At 45.4% G+C, this 13,170-nt stretch overlaps 1 protein-coding gene across 1 annotated transcript in view; it reads right to left on the bottom strand.

Moving 5' to 3' along the window:
- The window catches only part of LOC133350081 (AF4/FMR2 family member 4-like), a 63,567-nt gene that overhangs the window by 8,852 nt on the left and 41,545 nt on the right, over positions 1–13,170 (bottom strand). The window contains 10 exon segments of the mRNA XM_061564080.1: positions 247–473; positions 1,851–1,891; positions 3,983–4,076; positions 5,574–5,645; positions 6,864–7,000; positions 8,107–8,170; positions 8,746–8,855; positions 10,064–10,189; positions 10,191–10,320; positions 12,292–12,363. Of these exon segments, the coding sequence (XP_061420064.1) occupies positions 247–473; positions 1,851–1,891; positions 3,983–4,076; positions 5,574–5,645; positions 6,864–7,000; positions 8,107–8,170; positions 8,746–8,855; positions 10,064–10,189; positions 10,191–10,320; positions 12,292–12,363 (1,073 nt within the window).

Raw genomic sequence — 13,170 nt, 5'->3', positions numbered from 1 at the left:
GATTGCTATGTGTAATCCGAAGAGTAATTTTCTCTGGCAATTTTTATTTATTTATAATATACGGACCATGACACTGGCACACAACGGCCTACTGATTTCAAATAGATGTCGGTGGACGGCAGTGTCCAATGTGAACCGGAAGACGTATTTTACAGTCGATACATCCGCAGTAATAACCAGGGCGCCCTGCCGGAATCAAACCGCGAGCCTCTGTAACTAGCGGCGAACGCGCCACCGCCCACGTACCGTGGTTCTCCTTGGCCAGCAGCTCGGCCTGCTCCCAGTGGTCGTAGCCGTACAGGAAGTGGTTGGTGATGTTCACGTGGCTCGCCGCCATCTGGTGGATGCGCTGCGGGATGGTGACCGTGGCCACGGGTGACGAGGACGGTGCCGCCGTGTTGGCACTGCCCTGCGAGCCCACCGAGCCCGCCGGCGACGGCGTGGGAGACATGGGAGACGGCGTGCCGTTGCCCCTGCATGTGCGCGTGTCAGAGTGCGAGTGTACGTATGGGGCGATGCGATAGAGCAGTGGTTAGTAAATATGCCTTTGTTACGATGCGTTGTGTTATGCGGCTGGTGACACAGGTGTTGTTAATGAGTCCGAGTGTTTATTACAATTGTTGGCCTCGTCTACAAAAGAAGCAATTTTTAAACAATCTGGCAAATTATGTGCAATGTCTTGTGTTATGACAATGTGAAAATGTAATTCTATACACAAATAAACCATATTTACTCAACTTTTAAACATTAATAAACAACAATGTTGCAAGTTAAAACAAAATAAAGTCACCGTTATTTTGGGTAAAGTTTCATGATGGGATGTGTTTGTATCCAGGTGCATGTGTGTGTGCACCAGCGGGGAGTGGCGGTGCAACAGTTAGCGCCGTGCGCTACTAACCCAGAACCCGCATTTGATTCCCTGCCACAGTTGACACTGGAGGTGAAAATCTAAAAGCAGTCTTAGGTCGACTAAGTCTTAAACAAGTACCTGGTGTGTTGTGTAAACATCATCACTGGGGAGACAAATATGTGGTGCAGGCCACACGACCCCCTTGTGTGCCGTACCTGCCTTAATATGCGCTCGCGAATATAGCACGTGCCCCAACAGCCTGCAGCAGGGCTGCATGTGGGTTGGATCTTTGTCCGTTCTTGTGCAAGTGTTCAGGCACAAGCGTGCTGTGTGAGGGCTAGACTGTGGCACAGTCTTACAATGCACAAAGCTGCCCTCTCCCCCCCCCGCCCCTCCGAATGTTTGGGTCACTCTCTCCTCCCATGTCCAAGTGCGGCGATTAAGATGCTTAATTTGTTTTTTTAAACATTGTTTAAAGTGTGTTTATAAAGCTTGTCCAAGTAGCACGGGCAAAATTGAAACGTTATAATAATGTTTTTATAGACGTGTTTAAGCACGTGGACATTGGCTGGTAAGATTAAACAAGCTGAGAACAGACCAATGCCTGTGAACTGGATCTTCATAGCACATCAAGTTGTTGCAGCATAAACCAAATGTCTGTGTCTATGTCATCCAATTGTAATAGAAGATTGATTTATTAGTTGTGATTACAGGATTTAAATTAGAAATCTACAAATTAGGCTGCTGCACTGGTGTAAAGGCATAATTATCAATATATTTTATCACCATCATATTTAGCAAACTTTGACCTTGAAATAAAAACAATAGTTAACCAGCAAATAATGTGTGGGGAACTACTCTCAAAGCCAAAACCTGTTGGGCTCATGCAAATCCGTGTTTACTTGTGTCTAGGTACATGGAGTGCATGGGGTATGTCCTGAGACACGTGTTTACTTGTGAGTTCACTTGTGTGTACACATATATAGACGTATAGACATACCTTCCGGTCCAAGGTGGTGTCTGCGACATCTTTGAGGCATTCTGAAAAAGAAACACAAAGCACAAACACCTTGCAATGTCGGCAGTTGACACTAAAAACCATTAGTTTTACACGTTAGGTTTCTAAGACCAATATTACGTACGAGCTTCTTTTGCAATCTAAGCAAAAAGTAATCGAATTATGAACGAATAACCATGAGTCAGAAAAAACCCCACAGCATTAACAACTTCTCTAATCACGCTTGCAGTGCGCCTAAGTAAGACTCATGGCGCTCAGCGCTCATAAATATTGACGCACTACAAATCAAATAGAATGAGTGACTGCCAGTTAATCAAAGTAAAAAAAATGTTGGTGCAGTTTATGTTTTTTGGATGTCGGTAGTGAAAATGTGCCAAAATCCTAAAAAGTCTCTGACATGCAGGAATGTTGGTGTGGCATGCTGTGTAATGGCACGCGTGCCGTTTAGCAACAATGGACCTCTTGGGATGGCAGCAGCACTTGTGTGAATCACAAACTACCATGATGGTAGAGTCACTTATTTCGTCATTTGGCATCCAATCTTACACAAAATGTAAATCTGCCTTCATAGTTTTCACAAAGTCTCTCGGCCAACCTCAAAATGGGAGACTTCGACCTCAAGAGGCCGCCCGTGTTTGCAAAAGGCAGCCTCGCTTACCATATTCAAATCACCCCGTGCATAAAGGAGCCATCTGGTGTTATTTATTTATTTAACGCACTCGGCGCTTGCGAGCACACACCAGCGTGAACGGCGGGCTGCTGTTTATGCGCTAGCCCCACTGTGCACCATTCTCCATTACGGCACGTGATTAATCCACACGCTAACCTGTCATTTAGCCCGGCCTGTCCCAACGCTTTGCGTGAACACGCCAATTCAGCTGCACTTGCATCAAGGCCGGCGGGCCGGAGTTTCGGATTCCGTGCTGAGCAGCGGAGAGGCTTTTTGGAGAATTCGCTGCCTTTCATTGCTGACCATATGGCCCAGCCATCTGTCTGCCCCCCGCCCTCCCCCCGTTCTCTGTAGCGGGAATTTCAGCTGCTCACTCTTTACGTTTATTTATATCAGATTTGTTTTTCTCTTCTCTTTCGTCACGTACTTGTTCTGGGTATTTAAATGTATTCATGTGTCCATCGTGTGTTAGGCACAAGGGGGCATATGGACTACAAGTCTTGCCATGCAATATAAATCTGACTTATTAAATTAGGTCACCAACATAGCTGCCATCATTTACGTTTTCGTCCACTCTCAATCCGCTGTTAGATGATGGCGAAAACACTCAACCTGCACAGATGCAATCCATTTGACTCCCAACTGTGCTCTTATTTAATTTCTCCATCTGCACTTTGGTCATTCCCTTGTGAGCGTTCCCTACTGCCAGATGCATCCAGTTTACCATCTCTGTTGGTGACATGCCCCGCTCAAGTCCACTTGTGTTTGGGGTTTCACAATAGTTGCCACGATAGAACTTTTCACGATACAATACGAATAGTTATCAGTTTCAGTTCATATCAGTTTCACGTAATATTGTAAATCACATCTTCACTGTAATGTGCTGTGCTGTACGTCTATGATGAATAAATAAAATCCCGTAATGTTGTTCAACGGCAGTTCACTCAAAATGACTCTAGCATTAGTATTCTAATCTTTAGAACTCTGCCATCTGTAACATTTGCTGTTGTCACACGAAAAATACATTATTTTAATTACAAAAATAAAATCTTATAATTGCCATGCTGTTAATGGCTCAATTAATTTTTTTCGCAAAGCATTCACTTGATGAATAATGGCTTTTTATATAGAACTGTGATTTTTGAGTCATTTTGTGAATGTTTTGTTGGAAAGTAAGACATGTAAGTAAAATTAAATGACTAACAACAAACACTGACGATATAGTGCAAAAAGCAATACAATTATCGTGGCCCTTACATTGTACAATTGATCATAACTTCGCCATATCATGGCAACTTCATTTCAAACATCAACCCTCTAACACAATATATATCATCCCTCCTTTCTAAGTAATTACAAGCATCCATATTTGCACGTTCAATGTGATTTACGTGACAATTATCGTCATAATGAAACACTTAACAATGCCAACAACTTTCAATACCTTGAAATGCTCCAGGAGAGACTTGGAATATTTCATGGCGCTGTCCTTTTTCAGCTTGAACATCCTCAGGTAGAGCAGCGCCAGGCAGCGGAGGCTGTCACGGAGAAATTACACACTTAACACGTCGGTTTTTGCAACCAATGATTCATAATAATATTTTTAGGTTAGACCATTTAATGACCTCACCAAATCTGCCATTAGGAACCCTCCCCCACCCGACACGGCCAAACAAATTGCCACGTGTAGAGGCGTTTATCGTGTCAATAATTGTTTCAGCTCACTGGTAAGATGACGAGCAAGCCTCACAACCAAATGTAGAAATTAGATATATGAATATTCTTTGGGTCTTTCAGTAAAGTCACGTAGATAGGTTGAAAGAAAATAACAAAAAACTACGATGTTTCAATCGCAACACAAGCGTTCGTCATCAGGAAAAGGGGGTTAGCTTCTAAAGGCAAACTGTTTATAAATGTTTGAAATGGGGATAGCCCAAATGTCAGCAGCATGGGCGGGACAGCGAATGTTGATGGCAGTGGTGGGCGGCGACCGCGACGGTGGTGAGTTTTCCCCTAATTGAAGGGCACCGTCGCCACCTTTTCCTGATGACGACCGCTTGTGTTGCGATCGAAACGTCGTAGTTTCTGGCTATTTTCTTTGAACCTATCTACGTAACTTTACCGAAAGACCCAAAGAATATGAATTCCTGCAGTCACGAAAGCTTTAAGTCAAGATTTAGATATATGAAGCGGAGTTTGAAATTGTCAAACATCATCAGGACAGGATCCAGAAAGCCAACGTCACACTCCATCCAGGAAGTCAGAATCAATTGACCTTCTGCATTGTTATTCTGACTGCTGCTAGTGGGGACCTATTCTGGATGGACAACTTATTAGACAAAGTTAAGGAAAGGAGACTACAGTGGCTCAGACACATTACAACAGAATCCCAAACTTAGCAATGCTACACACACACAAGCAGAAGGAAACGGGAGCAAATGAAGATGCAGACAGAGCCAGATGCAGAGATGGAGTAGGAAGTCTTGAATACAGGGAGTGAGATCGAATGAGGCGGTAATACTAGCTAGAGATACATGGTGAAAATGGATTTAGCCCTCATGACTGACGAATAGGATACATGATTAAGGATGGCAATGGCACAAGCGGGTAGATGTGGGCAACGCCACACTTGGTTGCCTGTCTATCAAGTGCTGATGTTCACAAACTGCTAAATATACTAATTTAAGGCTTTAGCCAGCTTTTTAGATGCCAAGGTTCCGATACCACTGATGTTATTCATGGCCAGCAAATCAAACCCACTAGCCATGTTTGTACCGCAGTGCGCTAACCACCGAGCCACAGATTTCCACAGGCTGTCGGACATGCCACAAGACACTTTCCATACGACTGGCCAATGTGGAAACATTTGAGGCCAAATGTTCCTGGAAAGAGTAGAGAGCCGCACCGTTAGCGTTGTGGGAAGTATGCACAGGGGGAGACTTTTAAAACCAACAGCGTTGTTAGTGTGGCATGAGCACGTGTACATAGTTTGCCAAGCATACAGCGGTTATGTAAGGAGTGCATTGAGCGAGTACCTGAACACCCCAAGCTTTTTGTCGGCCGGGGTCGAATCTGGAGCAGAGTGGCTTTTCAACTTCATGGCGTACCTGCCGTATCAAAGAAGCGCCTTTACTTAACCACGTGTTGGCTCTGTTCATGATTGAAACTTTTAAGGAATTCATCTCAAACACTGAACAAGCACACGCGAGTGTTTGACGGCACATTTTATTCACCTGTTAATGATGCAGTTCTTTCATATATTTGCTGGTAGTGAAAACATGTTAAACAGTTGTGTGTTCATTATTTCCATTTTCATTTTAGACTAAATAGAAAAAACAATCTTAACGGTTAACATACCCTTTTTTTCAGCAACCAGGACTCTGATCAAAATCCCCAGGAAGCCTGGCTCAGTGGGAGGTTGGTTCTGGTTCTGCTGCTGCACCTCTGGTCTAGAATGCCCTCTCTCTGGTTATCCGCTTGGGGGAGGACTGTCTCCCTGTTCAAGCTTAAGCCTTTCATCTTCTCTGTCGATGGCTATTCAAGTGACTTATATTAGAAGTCCTCTTCCATCTATACTCTCCTCAAAATCCAATTCTCCCAAACAATAAAATGTATCCTCCCCAAAATCTTATAATGGCCATGTTCTCCCAGTGTACAACATCTTGAGATGCAAATTTAGAAAACGTATAAATTCGAATGTATTATACTTTCAACAAATTGTACAATGTCAAGAGACGCAAAGTATCCATTCGAAATTCTCGCAGATCAGTGCAACCCTTCTTCGCGTTAATCTGAGAACAGCCGATGAAAGTAGACATCACGGAGCAACCTCTGAGACCCCTTCAAGTGACTGCTGGTCCTCACGGTAGAGGGTAGAACTTTCCCCATGCGCTGCATTTGAAATGAACGTTCACCACAGGAGAGTGAAATTGAAATTTAATATTCTCCGACATGGAATTTGGCTCCATTAAGTGCAGAACGTACGTGAAATGCGATAAGGATTTTTTTTGTCGTGCAGTGATTCATGACTGGGTTGAGACCATCAACTCACGACACTTTAATCACCGACAAATGCCTGGATTCAAAGTCGCCGGGTACTCAGCAGTGCCAGCCGAGTACTCTGACCTCTGAGCTACCGGGCCACCTCAAACGTTGGATGTGAATCAAGAGGCCTTGAGACATCGGTGGAAGGCGCCTCACAAGCCAAGTGTGAATTATTATCAACAAGGGGTTAGAGGCTGTGCTTCTCGTGGGTCGCCCAGTGGCCTGCCGGTGGTCCTTACTGTCGATGGCCGGAGCCGGAGCAGCATGGTGGCAAAACTCACTTGACGAGGTCGGTGGTCTCCGAGTACATGGTGTACGGGGACTTGGCCTCGAGAGGGTTCTGCTCCATGGCGTTGCCGCACTCGATGAAGGAGAGGCCTGCGTCCGTGTAGTTGATCGCCTTTCCCAGCTTGTCCGACTGAGAGTGGTGTGGCAGCAACACAATATTTAGAATCAGAATCAATACAATACAGACAAATACAGCAACACGGCACGGTCGTTTTATTTGTACTTCACAATGGCACCAGGTTATAGATACCCACAAAAATTACGTGAATAAATTGTAGAAGAGAATTAAAAAAACCTACATAATTTCCATCACCTCCACGCGTCTCAGACTACCAATCTCTAATTCACTTACGAGATATTTCACCACCGTCAAATATGGCGCCGTCGCTTTCGCAACATTTAAATCACGTGTTGAGAAGTAAGAGTCACAAGAAGTGAGCAGGGCATCTATAAATGGATCACCCTGCACCTCTGCAGGGGCACGTTGCTTTGAGGAAGGGCCATTGAGAGAGAAACGTAAACTCGTTACTGGAAGGGTGCGGCAAAAGGCCAGGAACCAGAACGATATTGGCGCTGCCCTCGTCGAAAATGCGAGCCGAGTGCAATAAGATCAACGTGGACGTGTTGAGGAATGTTCAGGCACCCCGTGTCAAATGGACTGAGATGCGTGTCCAAGCAAACGGTGTACAGAGCGAGCATCTGCTATGATTTTCTGTATAGATACACGGTTCCTGGCTTCTGACGCACACTATACATTCAATTACACGGTAGTGTACAGTGCTGCTACTGACCACACAGGGCAGAGGTGACTTTGCAGCCTTTGAATTGACGCGACACTTCTGCTAATGTAGTTGCTTAAGTTAGATGAGGAAGTTCAGTGAAACTGGCTTGCAAAAAGGCCCACTTTTTTAAGTATGCATATAGTTTCAGTCATAGGAAATGGAAAAAATTGTGCACATGTTGTATAAGAATGTTAAATGATTGCAGTAATGCTGAGGGCATGGGTCCTAACAATGTCAAATCAATCAAAGATGTAAAGTAATCTAGTTTATAACCATCATAATTCACCCTCATAAATGAATGGCAATATTACAAATATTTGTGCAATATATGTTTATATTATTTTGACCAAGATAACATTTTTGAGTAGTGGTCCTTCAGGGCAGTGATTATCGCCAACTTGTTGCGGTTCAACACCATTTCTAGAATGGTCTTCTGTGCTGGGCGCAGCCTTACCATGCCATCCGCCATGTGTTTCAGCTTCTTGGCCTCTTGCATGTGGAAATCCACCGACTGGGGTCTGAGCACACGACAGTTCACGTGGAATAGAGAGCGGGGCAACCAGTGAACAAAGGGGAGCGCGTACGAGCATTGAAGACACGAATGCATAGCAGGCGACATCAGGAGCATTCCAACTCATGTCCATCGCAAATTAGTTTTCCTGACCCCGATATATAACGGAAGACATTAGTTCGGGCAAACCAGAGGTTGCCAACCAAAGGGGAAATGGATGATGATAATAATGTAATTTATTTATCAAAGAAAGGCTTGATGATATGCAGGACTCTCTCAGTAGGGTCCTGCACTGTGTTTTGTACGTGTACCTAAAGCCAGATGGTTGGATGGTCTAAAAGTAAACCTCCAAGGTCAGATGTCAACTGTGCAACAGTTGCCGATTTGACGAAAGAAATCAATGGCAAGATGTGATGGCATCAGCAGCACTGGCAAATACGACCTCTTGACCGTGGCTATTTATCATCATCAAGAGCCACCGCTACTCAGGTTTCCTAAACACATCTGGGTTGTGCGCGGGATCGGCACCCTCAACCCAGGCTTAAAACGCCACGCCCACACACTAAAATAGCGCGCACTCACTTGTCGTCGAACACAAGCCGGGGCCTCAGTAGGGTGGGAGAGACGGCGCACAGACCAGGCTTGGTGAAGAGGGCCTCGGACACCTGTCTGTCATCCGCGACGCTGTCCTCCTAAAACACACACACACAGCCACGGGCGTGAAGCTCCAGCAGCCTGGCGCGACATCAACAAGCGGACCAATCATGTTTGGGAGTTGGCAAGTGTCTCAGCAAGGAATCGTGAGAAAAAAATCCACGCTGTCCTTTAGTTGACACTTGTCTCGGCAATGTCAATGCATTATGGTTAAATGAGCACTACTTTGTGTTTCTTTGAATGGACTTATTCATTGCATTAGAAATTCCCGTAACTTTTCCCCCACCTACCACTATATAACTTGTGTACCTTGCCACGAAGTGACGGGATTTTGATTCATAAGTCTTACAGCATGGTACCATGCGTCAGAGATCAGTTCCAGAAGAACTACATTCTGATATCACTTCAAGAGGAATGTATCTATAATCAGGGCATACTCTTTACGTGTCCTTCAAAGAAAAGTTAATCACATGCCAATCACACAGTGATGTATAATTACAATTATATGAAAGACCACATTGACAGTTTGTGCAGTTGTGAGTGATTGGGCGGAGACCATCAACTTTCTGCAATGGAGAGTCCCCAGTTTAATCCTGTGCGGTTGCCCAGAATTTGTGCCCAACGTCTCAACAGTGCTGGCTCAATGCTCTTGTGATACCATCCTAACCTCCTAAGCCAGTTGGCTACCTACCCCATCACTTTCTCCAGGACACGGGTCATTTGACTTTCTATATTTCAACACTATTCTTGACATCAACTCATATTTCCAAATTACGATGAAAGCCAGCAGTGCACGCACAGTGCCGATCAATGCGATGAAGGCTTCCTGGCCTCGGTGCAGTGGCACCCAGTCGCCGGAGTGGCGAGATGTTAACTACCTCGCCTAGTACACAGGTCATGGGTTAGATCCCAACCCTGACGCCTGTATATTTGGAGTTTGCATGGTTACCCCATGGTTGCGTGGATTTTTATCCGGGTCCTCCGGTTTTTCCCTCCACATTTAGAAACGTGCGTTTAGAGTATTTGGCGGCTAGAACTTCCCACACGAAAAGCCACTTTGTTGAGGTATCATTGGTGGCTAGGTCGCCTCTGAAGACGCGCTATACAGCTCAGTGGGCCTTACCTGGAAAAATAAAATGAGTTTAGTTTAGAATCAACAGCAGCAGGAGGAATTGGTCCCCCGTGAGCGCCGTCCGATCTGTAGGCATGGCGGCGCGCGACGCTCGGTCACAGTGCGGAGCCGTACCCGGTTCGCCATTTTGGCGCTGCCTGCCGTCTTGCCATCCAGTTTGCGGTGTTTGCCCGAGGACTGGGAGGCAGCGGCGCCTCCGGCTGGATTCCCTTTCTTGCTCGACTTGCCGGCCTCGCTCACAGGTCGACACGCGGCTCGACGTGCTGCTCTCGCTGTTGCGCCGCTTGCGCTCAGACGCAGCCGTCGACTTGGAGAGCGGCGACGCTGGCGGGGCGACCTTCTTCTTATTATCCACCGTGTGCTTGCCCGACCTGGGCGGGAGTGGGGGGGGGTAGCATGGAAGGGACGCGAGCACATGTCACCAACGAGATGGCATTTGTAATTGCCATGTTGCACACCTCAAATTGGTAATTTGTATGTAAATTGCAGGAGACACGGTGAATTGGTAATCTGAATGTACATTACAAATAATCCGAGTAATCTATGATTTCAGTGCCCATTTCTGCCTATTTTTGCCTGGGGGCTGCTTGCAGGGCCCTTTGCGAGTGCTTTGCTTCGAGGTGCATTGCTCTTAAAGTTCAGCTTTTATGGTTTTACGTGATCCAACGAGATCTATGCCAACAAGCTCATTCCTCCTTTGAGCTGCTTGACATCTGAACTGTGAGACACAGCCTCGCGCAAAGGCAGGCGAACGGGTCGGCAGCGCAGTCACGCGCGTGTTCCCGCACGCCACTCGCAAGCGTCCACGTAACGGCGCTGTGGCCGGGCAGGGACTGAACGACGAACCGGCATGATTAAAGGCTCCATTCGTCTAGTTCGGGTTTAATGTCATGTGGCAAGTGTCACTTTGCTCTGGTTTAACACATGCTCCTTGGAGCCACGCCATGCGTGGAGGAGACCTTTCCCATTTCATTAAGGTACTCGTGAAAATAAATTACCATAATCCCAGTTAACCGGTTCTGCCTGACTCACTTTTATGAGTGGCGCAGTGTTTAGATGGATAAATCCTGAGCGCTCAGCTAATCAGTGCACTGAACAAGTGAGGTTATTTACTGGTTTCACAAACAGAAACCTAACAACCTAACACTTTGGAAAATACTAAATGCAGATGCACTCATGCATTAGCTACCAAGGAAGATTTTTTTTCCAAATTGCCAAGAACATTTTGGAAAAAATAAATGATTGATTTTATTTTGGTTTTATATAGCTTCTGTATAAGGCTGATATATATGGATATTGAAATGTTCCTTTTGTTGTTTTACGTGTGTGTCCGGTTGTGTTTGGATTTATTTTTTATTGATTGTATTGAGGTATAATCAAATGTTCCAGACTTAAAATGGTAATGAATTTTAGAAAAATGTTGCTAGAGAGTATAAAACAGATATAAAAATGGCATTTTTAGTTGGCGACAACAGAATTAACCATGACTAAATAGTCAGAAAAGAACAGTCGCACCAGTCATGTGACCTCCTATGACAGCATCTTCAAAGGATGCTCTTGCTGACATTGCAGTGTTGTGGGTAATGTTCGACTGAATTTTACATCAGTAAATAACGAACAATTATTACGTGCCCCATTTTCCTCTGATTGAATACTTGCCAAACACACACACTCTCTCCATTTAGGTTGATCAATAAGTGAAAACTGCTGCAAGGCATCACTTGGTAGTTTAATAGACAGCGATAAGTACATACAGTAAATCTAAGTAAATCGCTATTTTAACATTTGTGTAAAACATACACGAATATATCAACTTTCAGAAGAGAACCCGGCAAACCAAACGGCAGAAATCGGCACAGACTCCCAATGGCATTTATTATCAAGCCATGTGGTCAAACGCCACCTAAAGAATAAAATAAATTGAGGCATTTTTAAAACTACGCAGTGACGCGTCTGTGGAGGGGGGGGGGGGCGAATAACAGTGACCCGACCATTGTGTGTTGACACGTGTAAATGTTGAACTTCTTTCGAACCGTACGTAGCCAACCGTGCCAATCGGTAGGTGCGGGGCGGGGGGGGGAGGACAACAAGCAGTTTAGTTAGTCCGCTGACACGACGAAGCCTTCCGCCGTCTTGTCGGCGGAGGAGCCGCACGCGCACCGGGCCGACCCTTCCTTCAGCTTCGTCGTGTTTGCAGAGGCTCTGGCGGGACCCGCCAGCAGCCTTGGCCTGACGCCCGCCTCTACGGGACCCGGGCTACGCGGCGGCAGCAGCAGCAGCAGCTGCGGACTTGCTCTTGGGAGCCCCGTTGAGTGCACCGTGTGTTTGCACGTTCGACTTACTCCTTGTTGACAGGGGGCTTGTAGCTGGAATGAGATGGGGTCTCTGTCTTGACCTTGATCTTTTTGCGATCGCTGCGAGTGCAAGTGAGAGCGACAGAGAGGCAAAGGGCGAGAAGTTAGGATGGGGGAGGGGTGCGATGCGGTCACTGGGTAATGTCGGTACGACGACGCCAGGCTCTGCTGCCCATCAGTCACAGCGGAACACTACGATGTTAAGGGCTGTCACTCGCGAGGAATGAGCGTGCTGCCAACAGAGAGAGTGCTAAGGCGTATGCTAAATTCAGAAGTTAAATAAAGTAAATTTATTTATGTAGTGTTCAGAAAACTAGGTGGTGGTTTGTTGGCAAAATCACTCTGCAATTCTTCAACAGCCCATAAGATGCTGCTCTCTACCCTTGTGAACAAATAATACACCACTGACTGCTGACTCATGTCCAATGCTATCTTTTTACTTAAAGCAAATACAACTTGTGTACACAAAACTCTCAATAGGGCCAAGTGGGCCAGTGAATGGCAGTACAATAAATACGCCCAATGACTTATTTGTATAGATTTGAGTGTAAACTTTTTTCGATGGTTTACCCAGTTTAATTGGACATGCGAAACAAACAAATTTGCACCCATCTCAGTCCTCAAAAAGTGTCAACGAGGCTTCAATAAATAAATAATTTTCCACTCTTGACTCAAATTCTAACGTCCGATTACTGCATGCAAAACAATGTTGTTTTACCGGAGAATTTAAAGTCCGTTAAATAAATAAAAGGTTTTAATTACATTTAAAGGATTCTGCATTTAAATCTTTACAAGGGCTTCTCTCACCTCCCCTTCTAGCACCTCTGTAAACCTCTGAAGAGGACAGATGCAGGTGCTGCTGAGCAT

Source organism: Lethenteron reissneri, chromosome 32, assembly GCF_015708825.2.
Source record: "Lethenteron reissneri isolate LAM-NWPU_2019-01 chromosome 32, ASM1570882v1, whole genome shotgun sequence".
NCBI lineage: Eukaryota > Metazoa > Chordata > Hyperoartia > Petromyzontiformes > Petromyzontidae > Lethenteron > Lethenteron reissneri.
This window is presented reverse-complemented; position numbering and strand designations above follow the sequence as displayed.